This window comes from Numida meleagris, chromosome 5 (genome assembly GCF_002078875.1).
Source record: "Numida meleagris isolate 19003 breed g44 Domestic line chromosome 5, NumMel1.0, whole genome shotgun sequence".
Classification (NCBI taxonomy): Eukaryota; Metazoa; Chordata; class Aves; order Galliformes; family Numididae; genus Numida; species Numida meleagris.
In genome coordinates, this window is record NC_034413.1 from 10,533,467 (window position 1) to 10,551,218 (window position 17,752).

The 17,752-nt window shown below is 41.3% G+C and overlaps 1 protein-coding gene across 1 annotated transcript in view; it reads left to right on the plus strand.

The window, feature by feature from the left end:
* Positions 1-8,049, plus strand: part of SORCS1 (sortilin related VPS10 domain containing receptor 1) — a 278,025-nt gene extending 269,976 nt beyond the window's left edge. Inside the window, exons 25-28 of the mRNA XM_021398544.1 lie at positions 2,698-2,803; positions 2,963-3,123; positions 4,500-4,618; positions 5,921-8,049. Of these exons, the coding sequence (XP_021254219.1) occupies positions 2,698-2,803; positions 2,963-3,123; positions 4,500-4,618; positions 5,921-5,977 (443 nt within the window). The 3' untranslated portion in view covers positions 5,978-8,049. The remainder of the gene's footprint in view (positions 1-2,697; positions 2,804-2,962; positions 3,124-4,499; positions 4,619-5,920) is intronic.

Below are 17,752 nucleotides of genomic sequence, written 5' to 3' on the forward strand. Positions count from 1 at the left end.
CCTAGAGGCTGGGCAGCTCCAGTCCCAAAGCCAGACAGTTAGCACAGGTACCGATCTCTCCTGGGATACAAAGCCTTGTGTTCTGCCTTGTATGAACCAAAAGGCCGAGTCTATAAGTGTGGCACTCTGCTCTGCTGGGTAACAGAAACTGCTCAGTTTAGACATACTGCATAAATACAGGATCTTTGTGCTTGCAGAGAATGTATATTTTTGTGTTTATGCACACACCAGGAATGAATACTTCTTGCCTGTAATAGATGCAAACATTCATTTGTGCTGTCAGGTGGGTTTTGTTGCTCTTCCTTTCTAAGCTACCAGTGAGACGTGAGTGATTGCTGTAACCACCTTCACAATGTCCTATAGGAATGCTAGAGGATTTTGTCTCTTGCAGAAATATGATTCAGCAAGAATGCAAAATAAGCCTGGATTGCCAAATTAGATATTAAAAAGCCCAGAGAGCAGCTACTGTGGGTCTTCGGGAGAATATTGTCTCTTCTCGTGTTGCTGATGTCATGGTTCAACTTTCTGACTAAATAGAAAGCCCACTTTTGTGACATCAAAACTGGGGAATAGTATAGAATTTGACAAAATGCCAAAAGAGAGATTTACTTTGCTGCTGAAAGCTCTTGTTTGCGTTGTCAAGGAAGAAGAAGAATTCTGCTTTTCAAATTCAAGCATTTTAAAAAAAACGGAATAAGATAAAGCAGGAATGCCTGGAACTGGTTCACACAAGGCAGGGCCAGAAGCAGTCCCTAGAAAACACAACCCAGGGGGATTCACATGGCTGAAGAGATGCAGCTCTGGTCCATAGAATCCTATTTCCAGTACAACTTTGTGTTGGAATCCTGGCAATTATGGGTTCTGTGTGAACTGAACCCCACAGCTCATCAAGTGTTTGTGTAATTGCATGCGTACATGTATGTATTATGGAATCATATAATCCTAGAATATCTCAAGTTGGAAGAGACCCATAAGGATCATTGAATACAACTCCTGGCTCCACACAGGGCCACTCAAAAATCAGACCATATGTCTGAGAGCATTGTCCAGGCAAACATGTATGTAAATGCATCCCCATGCCTCAGTGCACACATATTTTGCTCCTTGTGTGTGTGCCTGGTCATGCACAGCAGAAATACCAGCATCAGAGAAGCTGCAGGGAACAAAAGTGCAGATATCTAAATTAACTGGGTTTGGACATTCAGGCAGAATGTGCAGAAATGAGCTTCTCTGTGCGTGTTGTATTTAAACACATGGATTCCCTGGGACACAGAAGAATGACAGACGTTGGGCTCAGCACGTTTCACGCCTCTGTGTTCTTTGTTCAGGCCACACTGGAGGAAGGATTAATTTATGGCAATTCTGGACAACAGATTGCAATCCATTCATCATGTTCATTCCTTCTTCTTATGAAAAAAAATTGAAATGTCCCCAACCCAGTGAGCAACAGCCTCCATTCTAAGGGAGAGTAAAATATGCCAGCATTCCTCACAAAGCAGTTAAATAGCTGTTTATGGCAAGGTTCTGAGTGCAGCATTAGAACAAGAACATTGAGCGATGCTGGAATCAGTCAGAGAGCCACTTCAACCATCCCACAGAACTGCAGAGAGCCTCACAGTACAAATACAGTTCAGATGTATGAAGGATTCGTAGCAATAGATGCCTCAGCTTCCTGAGCACAACCTGCAGGATGTGGGAAGTTCTTCCACTTCTCCTGATAAAATCTGGTTCATAGGCTGGGTGTGATTGCTGACAGCATGCATATGAGTGACTCTTGTGCTGGAGTCTTTCTGTTTGTGTGTGTTATTTGAGCAATAGAAACTGTCTCTATTTAATATCATTTAATTTGTATTTCTGGGAAAGCACACTTCTGGATGCTTTGTGTGGCCTTATTTTGCAAGGGGCTATGAAAAGGTGCTGCACAAAACTCTGAGGAGAAGCACTAGGAGACTTCTTGTTTGATTTTTTTTTTAATATTTTTTTTTCTTGAACCTTTGCACTTCCTTGCAAAGAAGACTTATGGGAGAGAGAACAGGGCATGGGGGAAAGAGAGGCGTTCAGAGGAACGGGAAAGGGATAGATGAAGAAACTGAATATATCAGAAGTGTGAGAAGAGCTTGCCATGGTAACGCATGGATGCTGGGGCAGTGTCTGTGAAGGGCACTGGACTTCTGGTTGTGAACAAAGAGGACTGAGCAGAGAGCAACACATTTGATATTGGAACATTGTTGCTTCAGTAAAATCCAGTAGCCAGTTGCTCATTATTCAGCAGGTACTGAGAGCTACCCAGACTAGCTCCAGGCAAAATAGAAAGTCAACATGACAAGGTAGCCCATGGGTAGCTCCAGGATCCTTCAGAAGGTCTGGGTTTGGTACTCGGGTGACCTCATTTGCAACTACCTTCGGTAATTGTCTGCAACATAAGAGGGTATTTTTCAGACTTTATTCTATAAAGTGCCAGAGAGGAGAGGCCTCTAAAGAGAAAGCTATGGTGCCTTCAGGGCTTAGGCTGAGCACAATAGCTAGTCTGAACCCAGGTTTCTTCCCAGCTGTATTAGAAAGAAAGAGGAGCCCTGAAGACAGGGGGACAGATGAGACTGTTATAAATGCCGTAGGAGAGAATGAAGTACATTTTTGGAGAGAGAACTTTTCTCTCTAGGCTGGAGGTGGCTCTAACCTTCTCTCCCTCTCTTGCAGCTCCCCTGGTCGACCTCACTCCCAGTCACAGTGGTTCAGCAATGCTGATGCTCCTCTCTGTCGTTTTTGTGGGACTAGCCGTGTTTGTAATCTACAAATTCAAAAGGTATGACCTTCCCTGGGCCATTTCCTTCTCCCCACTGCTGCCGGGGATTTGTTTGCTGGGCTTTCCTTTTCACAGTGGTTTGTTTCTTGGTTTGCAAAAGCTAATGCTACATCATCTGCCAGAGTACTCCCCCAATGATGGTTTCTGTTAATGTTTTAGGAAGATTCCTGGCCTTAATATATATGCACAGATGCAGAATGAAAAAGATCAAGAGATGGTCAGTCCAGTCAGTCAGAGGGAAAGCATACCTAATGTCCCTCAAAGTGAGCTGATGAGCCCTGAGCAACTAGTAGATGAGAAGTTGGATGTCCAGCCCATAGGTAAATAACTTGCAGCAACCCGCAGTTGGTCAGACTCTGACTTATAATTGGCTAACCCTTTTCTCAGTCTTCCCCTTTCCCATCTCCCTGCACACTCCTCCCACCATCCTCTTCTACTGCAGTGTTAGTTTTGCTACAGGAAACCTTGCTAACTCTCCCCTCTCCCTCACTGCCCTGTGGTGAAAGGGAGAGAAACAACTTTAGGCTTTTCCCCTCTCCTAGTTGCTCTGTGTAGATCCCGTTCTCTTCTCAAAAACCCTGCTGCACTTAACTCGCGCTATAAGGCAATTTAATTTATTTTGCTGGGGCTGATGTTGTTATGGGGCTACACCTCACACCCGAGTCCTGTCCAGGAGAACTTCAGACACCCTCACCTGGAGCGTGGAGGTGAGCAGGTGATTCGGTAAGTCAAATATAAAAGTTAAATATTCATTCATGTTTTGACTGCTGTGGCCTTCATGGTGTGCCAGATCTCATTGCCAGCAGCAATGCTAGCCCGAGCAATTCTCAGGGAAATAGAGCAAAACCTGGGATCTCAGCACTGGGCAACTGGGTTTGCCCTCAGGCTGATTCCTCCCACATATGACTCTGGTTGAAAAATTAACTTTAGGATTTAAATGAACACCACTGGGGTGACCATACTCAGTTCAGTCACCCATTTGCTCGTGCTTATGTTATCACATCACCCTGAATAAAGTAAAAGCATTGGGATGAAGCAGGGAGGTTTCAGTTTGAGGGTATGTTCTTCTAAAGTCAACATTGCTTGGGCATCGCTCAGGAATTGCTTGGGCATTGTTCAGTTTCATTTGTAAGGGGATAGCTGCAAGCCCAGACCACGGGAACAGTACAGGACTCTTGCAAGTAAGAACATAGACCTGCTTTGAAGGAATTACTCATAAAATGTACAGTTCTTCTGACTCAGACAGAATTCATGCATAGTCATAACTAAGATCCTTTATTTTCACAATTTCATCAACTTAACCAAGTGTTAGATCCCACCCGAGGAAGTCCCTAAATTGTGTGGGAGTTTGCTAAAGCAGGCTTGATGTCATAACTACCACAGAGAGAGAGCAAGGGGGAGAGCAATTAAAGGAGGAAATGTGATGTGCTACGATTGTGGCCTGTGAAACATCCTGGGAGGAAGAAGAAGAAAATCTCTTGATGAAACCGATGCCTAAATTGGAAGCCCCAGTGCAATCAGTAGTGATCTCTTGTCACACATACACCAAGGGGAGATCTGGTAGCTATTAAAAGCTTTTTAGCAGCTATCCATCTGCTATCCATAGCCATCCATTAGCAGACCTGGATATCCCTGCTTAGCAGTACACAGGATGGAGTGAGGGAACCAACCTTCCCATGTGGTGTTCCCCATACAGAGCAAACCCAGGCCACAGTCCAGAACCCAAGGAAAGGAAATGCAGCCAAGGTAGTCTGGACAGAGGACTTCCAAAAGGCTTGTGGATCACCAAGAGGTTTCAAGCCAAGACCCGGAGCGGTGGGTCCTAAATTTTAACAATTATTCTTTCTTTTTTTTTTTTTTTCTTTTTTTTTTCCCTGTCTCTTTTTATCCTAGAAGCTCCAAAATTGGTCTAAGTTGCTAAGGGAGAAACACCCAATTTCAGGCCAGTTATTCAGTTCCCAGAGTTAGTTGAGCTTTGAGATTCTTCTTTCTAAAGGAATGTAATGATCATGATTTACACTGTTGGCAGAGAGTAGCAAACATGTTTTCAGAGGTCATTCAGACTGAAGAGACAACAGTCAGCCAGCTGCTAGCTCTACTCTTGCTGGTGTTGGGAATTAATCTCTCAAAGCCTCTGGGATCAGAGAAGTCAAAAGACAATTTGGGGGTTTGGTTTTCATTTGGTACAACAGTAGCATTTCTGGCTTTCTACAATAGCTAGCATTCTATGGATTTCTCAGCTGTACCCTGCGCTGCTGGACACTATATTGAACCAGAAATTGGCCTTTTATACATCCTTGCGTTTCACCTGTAACTACAACAGTGAGCACAAAAGGGATAGATGATAGTCTCATTTCTCTATCAAAAGAAATCCTTCCAACAAACTTCCTAGGAGCGTTTTTTTCCATTCTGGCAGTAGGATGAATGTGGAAACTAAATCAGAGATCACTGACAAAATGGACATAGATGTGAATAGAATAAAGTGCAAAGGCTCTTTACACTCATATACAACCACTTTGTGTGTTTTTGTAAATCAGCAATTTCTTTTTTAACGAATTTTCCTTCTTTGGGGAAAACAAAACAACACTGTAATTGGGTGTTTCTCTTTTGTATGCTTGTTCAGAAGGCAGGTTTTTTTTCCAACCCCTTCGACTAACATTCAGAAACCCTTCCTTGGAGGAATGTAAATGAATATCCCTGGATCATGTAATTTTCCGTCCAAACCCTGGCAGCAAAAAACACAGTTCCTATTTTCCGGGAGTGAGTAGTTTAGGCTCTTCTTTTGCAAAGGCAAAGCATAAGGTTATTTATGAAATCTCCAATCCTTCGTAATTGCAAATGAGTTACGTTTTTCCTCTGAGGACCTCAGCCCCTCCCTCCCTCCACCCCTCTGCTCAGGCCTCTCCCTCTTCTGTTCAACATGAGTGAATCATCTTCATTAGCAAAAGAACAATACATCACCTTCAGTGTTTTGAATAACAAGAAAACATTTGTGGGAAGAACATGTCAGTCTGGAACCCTTCAATCCCAAAGGCCAGCAAGGTGATACCTTCAAACATCTTTGGCAAAACACTCTTACTATTTACTGACTCTTATTTTGTTCTCTCTTTGCCACAGGAAGTATTTCCACAGCTGCTGAGCCCCAGAGCACAAAAGAAATCCCTACCTATGTAAATGGTTGAATTGAGGACACCGATATATATCTATATTGGAGAAAAAAAAAAAGAGGAGAACTCATTGCATTCGGACTTTTTAATTCTTCAGATGACAAAGGGTTTTTAGCTTTAAGCCTGTGCATGTGGACATTATACTGAGACCATAGCGGAACTGCATTGTACAGGTGTTCAATTTTTGTGGGGGGGGTGGGGGGAGAGGAACTGATATTACCATTCAACCCTGCAGCCCTTCCCCTCACCCCTCCACTCTCTTTTCTTCTGATCTGTCTCTAATTTGTAGAAAATTCATAATGATATAGGCCAAGAATATGCATGGGGGTCTCTTCTTTAGGGAGATGGGTGGGCTGGGATGTGGGGGGAGAAGGGCTGGGGAGGTGGGAGGGAGAATTTAGGGTTCTTGGCTTTAGATTTAACTGCTCTTTTAGCACTTTGGGCTGCGGGAGGGCTAGCCACCCCAGCAGACTTTCATAGGACACAAAAGAAATCACACTGGAGTTTAAAGGCACTGAAAATCTTCTTGGGTCAGTCTGGTTTATGTCTTAGTTTGGACTCTGCCCTTCGTTCCTCTAGCTGCAGCTGCTGCCTGTGCCCCACAGTTGCACAGAAGCTGAGTATGAGCTCGGGCAATCCCAACTGCAAAGCCAGGCTCTTTCTTATTAAACTGCTTTTTAGCCTACTCACATCAAGGCACCCCTTTAATAACACTGTTTGGAAATAACTTTATGCCTCCTAACCTTGGACTGAACAGAACTAGTATGCATTGCAGGCAGAGAGGAGTGTAGTGCCAGCATGAACTTACACTGTATTTTGTTCCAGCCTTACACCTTAAATTTTGGCTAAGATAAAGCCTAATAACACCCTCTACTGCTTTTAATGTTCATCTTGGGAGTTGTCTGGGGAAGTTCAGGAGATCTCTGCCTTTTGGGAGTCACCCCAAGGCCTGCCATTTGTTTGGAAGACACTTTGTTCCCTGCTCCCTGTTATATGGACAATCTGGTTGCAGTTTCTCATGACCTTCTTGGAAAACCCCTTGGTTTTTTTGCAAACTACTGCTCTTTGAGGCAGAGGAGGCGGAGAGAAAAGCTGGATTTGGTTTGAACATGTTGCCATATATTTTGAGCCCTAGCACCCTAGGACAGCTGTTGTACAAGGTCTGAGTTCTTACCAGTAACATAAGTGGTGTCTTACACTGCAACTGGAAATGCGACTGCAGGACACATGCATGTAGACTACGCAAAGGAACAGGGGGAAAGCAGACTTAGCACACCTCAAACAAGTCCTTCCAGAGCACCGGCTATCTGGCTGAAGCCTATCCCATGGTTATCACAACTGCTGATTTACAACACAACTCAGGTAAATTCAGAAATAAGATTTTGGTTTGAAGTGCAAAGAAAGAAATACAGTTGCCAATATACATTTACTTAGCTATGCTAGGTAAAAAAGCCAGTAGCAGCTGGTTCATAATTGGTGTAGCTAGCATGCTCAGATGCACCCTGATTCCTGATATGAATGTGTTTGTTCAGTAGATATTGCACAAGGCAACCTGTGTCAAATACGGGACAAAGCAACATTCTTGGCAGAGCCTCAAGTCCTGGAGCTGGAGAGGGATGATTCTGAATTTCTTTGTCACAAACTGGACATGAACACCACCCAACCTACTAGCTGGCAAAGGAAAAAAAAAGTGATACCAAATGTAAGAGCATCAGACCTTTAGTAGTCAAAGGATGATCACAGTATGTAGCCCTCTGCCACTTCTTTCTGTAGTTTCTCTGCAGACAGGTAGAAACACAGCAGTTTGTATGGCTTTGCTATTGCGTTTGCAACTACAGCTTCAAGAAAGATGGGAAAGTTTTGGTAGCAACTGTATAATACTCCCCACTGAAGTCCAACATTAGCCAACTTATTTTTATAGTAAGCCAATCAAAAAGTTTTCTTATAGTGTTGGAACTATTTCTAATTTTAAAATTACTTTTTTCGATGTATTTTTTCATCTTCTTTTTCCCTTTCGTTAAATACAATGTAGCGTAATGTATAATTGCTATTGTTTATTGCTTTTACAGTCATATTTATTAAACAGATTATGTCTCTAAATGAAGGCCCGTGTTTCTGTTGCTCATTTGAACTCTCTCTCCTAGACTGAGATCACTGATGATAAAATAGAAGGGAAACTTTTGAAAATAAAGGGATGTTCAGTAGCATGGAAGAGAGAGTAGGTGCTTAAAGCGTGCTTCTGAAAAAATACAATACTCAGAAGCCAAGATTAAGATAACTCGCTTAGCCTTCAGGCAAAGTGCTTTATAAGTGAAGCTTGGTACTCACTTCTGTTCTGCCGGTGGAGAAACAGAGACACAGAGAGAAAATGCTGTTTCTCTGGTTTCCAAAGAGGCAATGGATTGAGCTCTTTGGAGCTCCAGCTCCATTCTCTGCCTATGGTTAGCCACCCCCATACACACTCACCATTAAAGGTTCCTTTGAAATACTTTTTTGAGTACCCTTTTGCCAACATTGATGAAGGAAGTTTTTTGGTATTGCCATTACTAATTAATCAGGTTTTACATGCGAAAGCAATGAAACATAGGAAATTTCAGTCATCTTACCTGGTAACAGTAAATGCATGTTGCTGAAAAAGAAAAACATGTAGCTGCCCTACTTTTCAAGTTGGGATGAAAGCACTAGATTGTTCTGGTTCTTATACATGTCTCTTGGTTCAGATTTACATAAATACATAGTCAAAGATTTGAGATGCAGCCCCCCCCCCCCCCCCTTGAAATGAGCAGGTGTTAGTGGTCAAATACTTTTGAGGCTCTTGTTTTCTATTAATGTGGGACTATATTTAATTGCTTATCTTTTGCTGGAAAGCAAGACTCCTAGAGCGCTTTCTGAAATGGTTATGCAAATGAAGCAGGACCCTAAATGAACCTACTCTTAGTCCTGTCAATTTCTGCTGAGAATTTCTGACAATTGCATTTAGTCTGGTACCCCTACAGCTGATAACAAGGGATTAGTATTTTATCTGTGTGCTGTCATCTCTCACTGAATGCATGGAAAGTTTCCTTGCCACATTACATCTCTAGGTACATTTGGTGTTTTGAGCACTACCCTTGGTTGCAGAGCTACCATCTTCACGCTGTTAAAAAAAGGTTTCTTTTCCTTTAGTTACTGAGACGCAATCTTTGCATCTCACTGAAACAGAATAGTAAAGGCTGGGAATAAACAATACTTGAGTTAGAACAGAACCATTTAGATGAGAATGTTGTTATGATCCTGGCCCAGAATAAAAGACTGAAGTCAAATTGTTTTCTGATTGATAAGATCAAAGTGCTATCACGCACCAAGTCATCAACCTAAGAGATGTATTTCATCTGCAGTTTTAACTTTAGCTTTTTCTTTTCCCTTATTTCCTACAGGGGAATATGGTTATCTATTTCCATTCACTATGCTGAAAGCAGGACCGAGAGGAAATCTGTGTTGTTATGCATTTCTTAATGTGAGAATTTCAAGATGACTTCCTTGTTATCTGCAGTATGGTGCAGCCTACAGGCATCCTAGTTCTAGGTGCTATACACACACAGGCAGTAAATTGAACAACATGAAGAAAAAATGGGAATGAGTTTTCTTACCACTTCTGTATTTGAGTCTCATGCTGTAATCCTGAGTTATTTTGACCTTAACCAGACATTTAAGAACTCACCACTGTGTATGAGCTCAGAATGAGATGGGACAGACCATCATCTAAATCCTCTAACTCAACATAGGGGTAATACCTTTGAGTCCTAGGAGCTGCAGAGACTCAGAGGATACCAGCCAGTTTTCCAGGGCAAGAGCTCCATACTGTTCTGTCTGTCAAAAGGCTTCCTTGCTGCTGGGGTAAGTTGGAATGATTTGAAGATTGTGCTAATTTATGCTGTTTTCTCTATAGATTTTATAAGTTTTTGTTAGCAGAGAGAGTAGCATGACTAAAATACATCCCTGTCAAATATCTGCCCATGACTTTTAAGTAAGTACTTAGAGAATAGGTCATTGCTACGGTCCATATAATGACCTTCCACCAAGCTGTAATAGGCCAGCTATATGTATGCAGAGCAGGAGCCAGACAGCTGTTGGATTTCCACAGGCTGAAGTAAACCCAGTATTTGGACACAAATATCACCAGCCAGAATATCGTTTATGCTGTGCTTCATATTTGAATTAAAAGTATAGAAAGATCCTCAACCGGAATCATTACTTGTAAGGCTCTGTATCCACCTCGCTGCAGAGAAAAGAAGCTACAATTCCAAAGCTTTGTAGCTTTCATAATAATTTATGGAGAAACCTCAAGAGACAAAAAATGGAATAATGCAGAAGCAAAGCTGTTGAGAAGAGTGTCACGATTCCTTACCTTTGGTACAACACAGATGCAAGAGAAAAGCCTTGCTTTTGGTAACAAAACCCTCTTCCAGCCTTCCCTGGACAAAGCTGGTTCCAGTGGTGCTGCTGGGACTGCTGCCTGGCAAATAACTGCTCCCCAGCCCACAGTGTGGTCCACTCACCCCAAGCCCCGTGTCACACACTCAGCAGGGACAGCTGCAGGGTAGAGCTCTGAAACACAGATTGAACTGACAGCTGTCTTGGTTCTTGCTGCAGAAGGTGAATAATACATGTACATGAAATGTAGTGTAACAAAGAGCTTTAAGGGAGAAACCCTTTAGTTACTAACCCTCCCTGCATAGGAGGAACATCCTTATTCTGCCACTGGAGAGTAACACCAGACTGAGGGACTGAATTCACATCTCTGTTCCAAGTACAACACAAATCCTTCTCTAGGCCCTGCCACAGAGCCATAGGACAGGGGTGGCTAACCTCTGAGACACTGATTTCTTGAATAAAACTTGGAGTCGGCCATTCAAGGAATACATTTTCCCCTACTGCTGTGTTGGCTTGTGTACATAAAAGTCTCTTCCACTACAGATGAACTTGCAAGGAGACTCATTTGGATAATTATCCATTAGTGACTAGAAATCTTGACAAGCTTAACTGTCACAGGCTGAAAGACAACACGTATCCAAAACGATACACAGTTTACAGAGGAAATTTTGAAAGCACCAGAAAGCAGTTAGTTTCAAACTGATGTTTCGACTGTAAAACATTTCTTCATGGACAAGAGAAAGGACCTTCCAGTGTCCAGAGACATTTTTCCTCACTCGAAGTCCTAAAAAACATCAGTCTGGATATTAATCTCCATTCTCATTTAGCTAGGCCCAAATCAAAGTCAAAGCCACTGTGCCCATCTGACCTTGGATTTAGCTGCAAAGGAAAGCTCTGTAATTAAGCTGCCAACAACACCCCATCAGAAAAGCTTGTTCTGAAAAGAAGTTTACTAGTGTTTATCTATCTATCTGTAAAAGAGAAGCCATTTCTTTACAGTGGCTTTCAAGGTTCCTCAGCTCTTTAATAAATAATAAAATCTTCCTTTTTCACAGGAAGGTTTAAGGATGAACTCTTCTATGGAAAATTCAGGGTTTCCTTCAAGGGAGATCACCACTTGGGACTTACTGCTGAAACTCCTCAGTGAACGTTACAATACAGTAGGAGTATGTTCAGCAGCTGTTAACAAGAATGAAATTATGATCCCTCCTCTGCAATTTACTTTGTTTTCATGTTAATCTAAACTTTATTAAGTTATTATTTTTCTTGTAATTATTGCACCTTTTTATTATTTCTGATTTCAGAGAGAGGGAATTTACCTTCAGTCCTTAGTTAAACTTTTCCTTCATCTACATAATACTTCCCCTAATTATCCTTTTTAACTGACTCCCTTTTGAAATACTAATTATAGCAAGATATCAAGGTCTGTTTTTCCAGGAAAAACAAACAAACAAAAAAAAGGCTCAACTCTTGAGAAACAAACAGGAGAAATAAGATGGCAGACATTTCTAGCTCTGGAACTAGATTCAATTTTCAGATCTTTCTATCTTTTCCTTTGTATTAGTGAAAAATCATGCACAAATTAAATGATAAAGAAGCTAGGACTTGACCACCTAGGGGAATAATAATTAAAAAAAAGTTCTCTTTCTTCTCCGTTTTCCTTTCTACCAGATAATGCCTGAAAGAATGTTAACATCATGGCTACAAAGTCTTCACCAGCTATCTGCAGACACCTGCTGGTGGGATTAACTGGATACTAGCTAGCCTTTGATTTTGGCATCTTTGAGTATTTGAGTGCTTTTCCAGTGGACAGAAAAACGTACAGCAGAAAGGAGACTTTTAGAAGCATACAGAGGACCCCTTGTGTGGATTCTAATCGTATTTTCAGAAAACTAAAAAGGCTTTCTTTGTCGTGAAGAACAGATGAATTTAAAAGATTTGTTACAAGTCCAGGCTTGAGAGACCATCGGAGTTGTCAAGGCCTACTGCCATACAGAATTTGGCAGCAAACGTGAATGATGAAAGCATTTACCTTGTGTGCCGTTCCACTCCCATGGACTGATTGTCTTCTTTACACCCTGATCCTGAGTGGTTGAATCTAGAACTGAAAAGTATAGGAATAAACTCCACTCCTCAACTGCTGCACGGTCTGCATATATATATATACATACTGCTGCAGAAAGGAAGGAAGGAGACTTCAGTACAAACCTTTTCCTCATTTTCTTGGCAGGACTTGCTCTGATGTGCTTGCTGGATATAGCAGGGAACCTGACACAGTGGCTGATACTGCCCCTTGCCACCGAATACTCTCCCCTTGTTTTCTCCAGCTTTCTTTGTCACAGACATTCTGGGCACTCCCCAGCTGTGAGTGCAGCGAGAGGGAGGGAATGGTCGCATGTGGTGAACGTAGATCATTTTGTTGCAGAATTGCATTTCCTATTTTAATCTTTTCAGCATTCCTCCAACTCTTCCCTGCTATGTCAGTAGATTGCTTTTGGAAGGACCAGTGCCATTTTAGGTAACCACTGCCGTGAAGCAAACTCTCGGGCACAACAATTCCCATTTTGTTTTTCTCTTTTCAAAAATAGCATCTCAAAGCCTTATAGAAGATACAACAAGGAAAAATAAAAGCCCAGTTCCCTTATCAGGAAATTTTACTGATAAAAATTGCCAGACAACCTCCTCTTCCAAATCTTGCTCAATCATAGAACACCAGCATGCAACTCTATGTAGATTTATGAGATAAGTAGTATCAGCTCTATTAATAAAATGTATAAATACATCCAGGAGGTTCCTCCAAGGAGGGGAAAAAAAAAAAGAACCTCTGTGGACACTGTGTTGATGTTGTTGTTTGATTAAGTCCTTATTTTCTGTAAATGTGGCTGTAATTACTGTATTAACCAGCAGACATTAATTACCAAAATACAAACCTGCAGGTTACTTAATGGATTGAAGCTGGTAAAGAATCTCACCCTTAATTAAATTCACTAGAATGCTTCCTTAGCCTGAAGACTCATACGTAGATCTTGTTTTCAGAATCCCTTTCAGCCAAATAACCACTTAAATAATTTCAAATTAAATATCTTAGTCAGGATTTGAAATTACTCAGCCTAATCAGGGAATTGCATTTCAACATTATTATAATATCATCAGGGAAGTGTTCTCTACCCTCCCAGCTGCGGAGAGAAAAAAAAAAAGTAAATAAAGCATTCTTTTAAATAAGATTTTAATTATTTTTTTCTAAAAGTTATTTCAGCAACTTTCATCTACCCAAAGACTGTAAGCACTAAGCCTTGTTCATGTAATTAAGTCAATGTACCTAGGTCATACTTGGCAGTGCCCTAAATTGCTGCTGTTGGCACATGCTCCCTCACTGCTGAGGCCAAATTGTTATCTCTTCCCATTATTTGTAATATTTCAAATAATTATTTCTGGGGAGAGGAGGAACTACATTGTACTCTGATTTGAATTTTTTCTGGTTGTCTTCTCTCTTTTTTTTTTTTTCCACCAGAATGGAACATCTCTATTTCCTCTTACTTTTCTTTCTTATCCACCTGAGATGGATGGACAACAGCAAAAAATCATTATCTATCTATCTATGGCTGAGCTGTTCATAGCAGCCAGCAGTGTTTGCTACAGAAGGCTGAGGATACCTCATGTGAGTCCCATCGTGCTGTACCCTGCTGTTCTAATGAGTAGCAAAGACAGTTTATCTTTCAGTCTCAGATCCTTTTCCAAAATAACGAGCTGTAGCAGGAATCATCCAAAACTCAGTGCTGCAGCACTGGGGCTGGGAAGCTCCTCCCAATGAGGCTGTGCCGCCCTGCTGAGGCAATGGTCTGTTGTGGGAAATTCTCAGTCCAGTTTCTGGTTTGAGCTTAGTGGTGCCCAGCTGAGCTGGAGAAATTCCTTTAGAAAGACATCCATCCTTAATTAAAGCACTTGTATCTTTTAGGCATGACAATTTGCTTTCAGAAGAAAGTGAATTATTCTAGAAAATAAAAAGTATTCTACAGGGTTCCACAGAGCTTTCTCATGAGAGAAATCTCATTCAATAACCAGATTAATGAACAAGAACACAGCTCTCTCCTTTTCTCTACTGCTGCAGCAATGTAGGAAAGATGAGTCTCTAGAGGAGCTCTGGAAGCCACTAGGACTTGTCTGAGTTTGAACACAAAAGGTAATGACATAACATTTTTTAGCATTTAGTCCAATGACAGGGTGGAAAAAACAGCAGAGGAAGAGCAATTTGCAAGCTGCACTTTAGGTATTCATATCCAGAAATAACCTGACAATGTGAATTTACTTCCTTCGAGGGTTGAGCTTTTTTTTTTTTCATGTCCTGGATCTGTAAAAAATAAAAATAAAAAATTAAGATATGGGCTGGAAAAAAAAAAAACATTTTTGGCTTACGAGGGTCGTTTGGTTGCTCTTTGAGCAATACCACACAATCCCTTGCAAGCAGGGCATGGGGAAGGAAAAGGCCACATTAAGAACTGCAGATTCCATATCCTCAGGCAGACTGCCCACTGATGAGTTTTTCCACAAATTACCCACAGAAATCCTCCCTTCTGGGAAGCTTAGTGCACTAAGTAGTTTGAGAAAAGCACTGCTTAAGTAACCGGCTCTGAGCACTGGTGGTCCTACGAGTACTTCTGCAGTGGGTTTTCAACCCATTTTCATGCCCATACTTCATACTCACTCCAGCAAGTATCTGCTCAGCAGATTGGTTGAGTTGAGCTCCCAGCCTGAAGTTCATCAGTGTTGTCTAGTACATAACTGCTGCTTTACTTCAGCCTTCTTTTTCCCTCCTTCCTATCCCCCTGCCATCAACATATGTACGATATAGACTAAAAGCCATAATTGTTGCTGTGCACAGATGTCAAATCCCTGAGCCTGCTCTGCAGCACGGTGCCATACAATGCTTTCTGTATCACAGTGCTTGTGTTGGCACTATAGGGCAATACCTGTCCATCCGTACGCTCTATTTAGCTCTCTTCAAATGACTGTGAGGGTGAAGTATTGCTTTATGACACTTCTCAGACTGAACTCTGAGCACCTGATCTAGCTGTAGGTGTCCCTGTTCATTGCAGAGGTGTTGGACTAGATGCCTAATCACTCAAGTGATTCTATGTTTCTACAATATACTGTGTTCTTTTAGATTAGAATTACCATTTTCTTAATCCTTTAATAAAGTTACCAGAAAGAAACTTCAGCAAACCTAAAAGAGAGAAAAAAGAATGGCTCTATTATTTAAAAATGAGAACAAACCTCATCATGCCAAATTTCCAGCACACCAGGCCTCTGCCCCTGCTTTGGAGGAAGATAAGACAGTGGCGGTGATATGTGCAGACAAACAAGGAGTCTCCAGGGTGATATTGCTTTAATCACTTCACTGAGTAAGAAAATCAGGCTGCAGTAAGTTGTCATGTAAAAGCTCATGAATAAAAACCAGTGAAGCAAAACTTGCTACACAGGGAGATGTTGTTCCTTTCTACAAGTTCTTTCAAACTTAATGCCGGGGGCTTTAGCTGAGTGGGTATATAATCATACTATTTAGTCACAACAACAAAAAAGACAGTTAAATGAGCCCAAGTCTGCAGAATCATGTGCATACCATTGGAAGGAGATCTTCAGCCAGGACTGTAGATGTCTAGGGACCAGATCAAGCATTTCTTGTTCTTCCAGATAAAGAAACTATTTTGAGACCTCCATTCAACTTTTCACTTGCACATGTTAACCAAGTGCTTGTCATGCTAATGACAGCGCCTAATTTCTTCTGCTCCAAAAGACAGACCATGGATAATCCTCCTCACTCAACAAAGTGAAAGTATCTGCTCATTGTAGCACTGGTGTTAATGAAACCTTTAGCCTAACTCAGGAGTGCTTTAATTAGGCAATTCTCAAATCTTCTGCACTTGTATTTTGGTACAAATAACTGATCCATCTCCATTACTGTCTGAAGCAATAAGGTGTGTCACAGCCATAGGGCCTAACAAGGTATGGCTGTAGCAAACCTGTGGTGTTAAAAAGCAAGGATGACATCAACAGGAATGAGATCCAGGGCTGGGAAAAAGCAAGAAATGGCTGAAAATCCTGCCTCTGTGGCAGTCACTGGGAGAACCAGGATTGCATTCCAATTCATCATCCCTATCACCATTCAGAGGGCTTAGACAGGCTATTTTAGCTGTCCACACATCTCAGTTGACCTAAAAAAGGCCAACTGATATCCTACTGAAATAAACAGGAACAGATTAGACATGCAGCAATTGTGGTGATCAATATGCATGGGAGAATGTAATTTCACTGACAACTTTGATGGAAAGCTGACGATTTTCACCAGAAATTATCTGAATGCTCATGAAGTCAACTGGAGTTATGCCACTAGCTTCAATAAGCTTTTAATCAGAGCACACATCTGGATAGGGCATAAAATTAGTGTGTTATTCTTCAGTTGTGGAAAAAAATTATGTTGGAAATTCATCTTGCTTCACTTAGGCAGATGTGTTTCCCCACTACCAGTTCCTTTCCTTTCATTTGTTCTTATGCCCTTCACTGTCAGAATGCCACAGCAGTAACGCTCTCTCTCTTTGTTGTGATACAAAAATTTCAACAGTACTTAGAAACTTAACAAAGATAGAGATTAAAATAAAAACAAACCACAAACCCATCAAAGTAAGACAAAGAACATCGTTGCTTAAGCTCACAAAATAAGTTGATGGAAGACCTTTAAATGTTGCCTTAACAGTTGTAACATAATTTCAACAATAACATCAGGAAAAAAAAATGACATGGTTTTGTATTTGCAAGGTTGAAGAGAAAGGGAAAATAATACTATGAAATGCCCTAATATTCTTCATTTCAGTGAATACCTCTAGAATACTTGGAGTGATGAATATAACCAAGAGATGGCAGCAGTTCATGCACTATTCTTCTACTTTATCTAGTTTGCAGCTTGATTTTTTTCACATAAGGTGCAAAGAAATTAAGTTGTGTTTAGCTTATGATGAAAATTGTTTCCATTATTATTGAAAAGGGAGAGGCAGAGACAGAGGAGAGAACGAGAAGGAGTTTGATGAAGGGATTTGGAAATCTGCTTTTAGGCATGCATCCAAGGACTCTTCTGAAAGAAAGGAGAACAGTTTGCTGTGTAAAAAGAGTTAAACAACAACTCCAATTGGAAATCTCTTATGTTATGTACACACATCACGTACACCTGCACTAGTAACAGGTGAAAGACACAAAGGGGTTTGATTTACTGTCATCTGCTATAGTTTTAGGACCATAAATCCACACCCCTTTTCCAGAGGCAATGAAGACTGCTACCAGAGAGAGAAGCTTACGTCCACTTTGCTGGTGGGATGCTCTT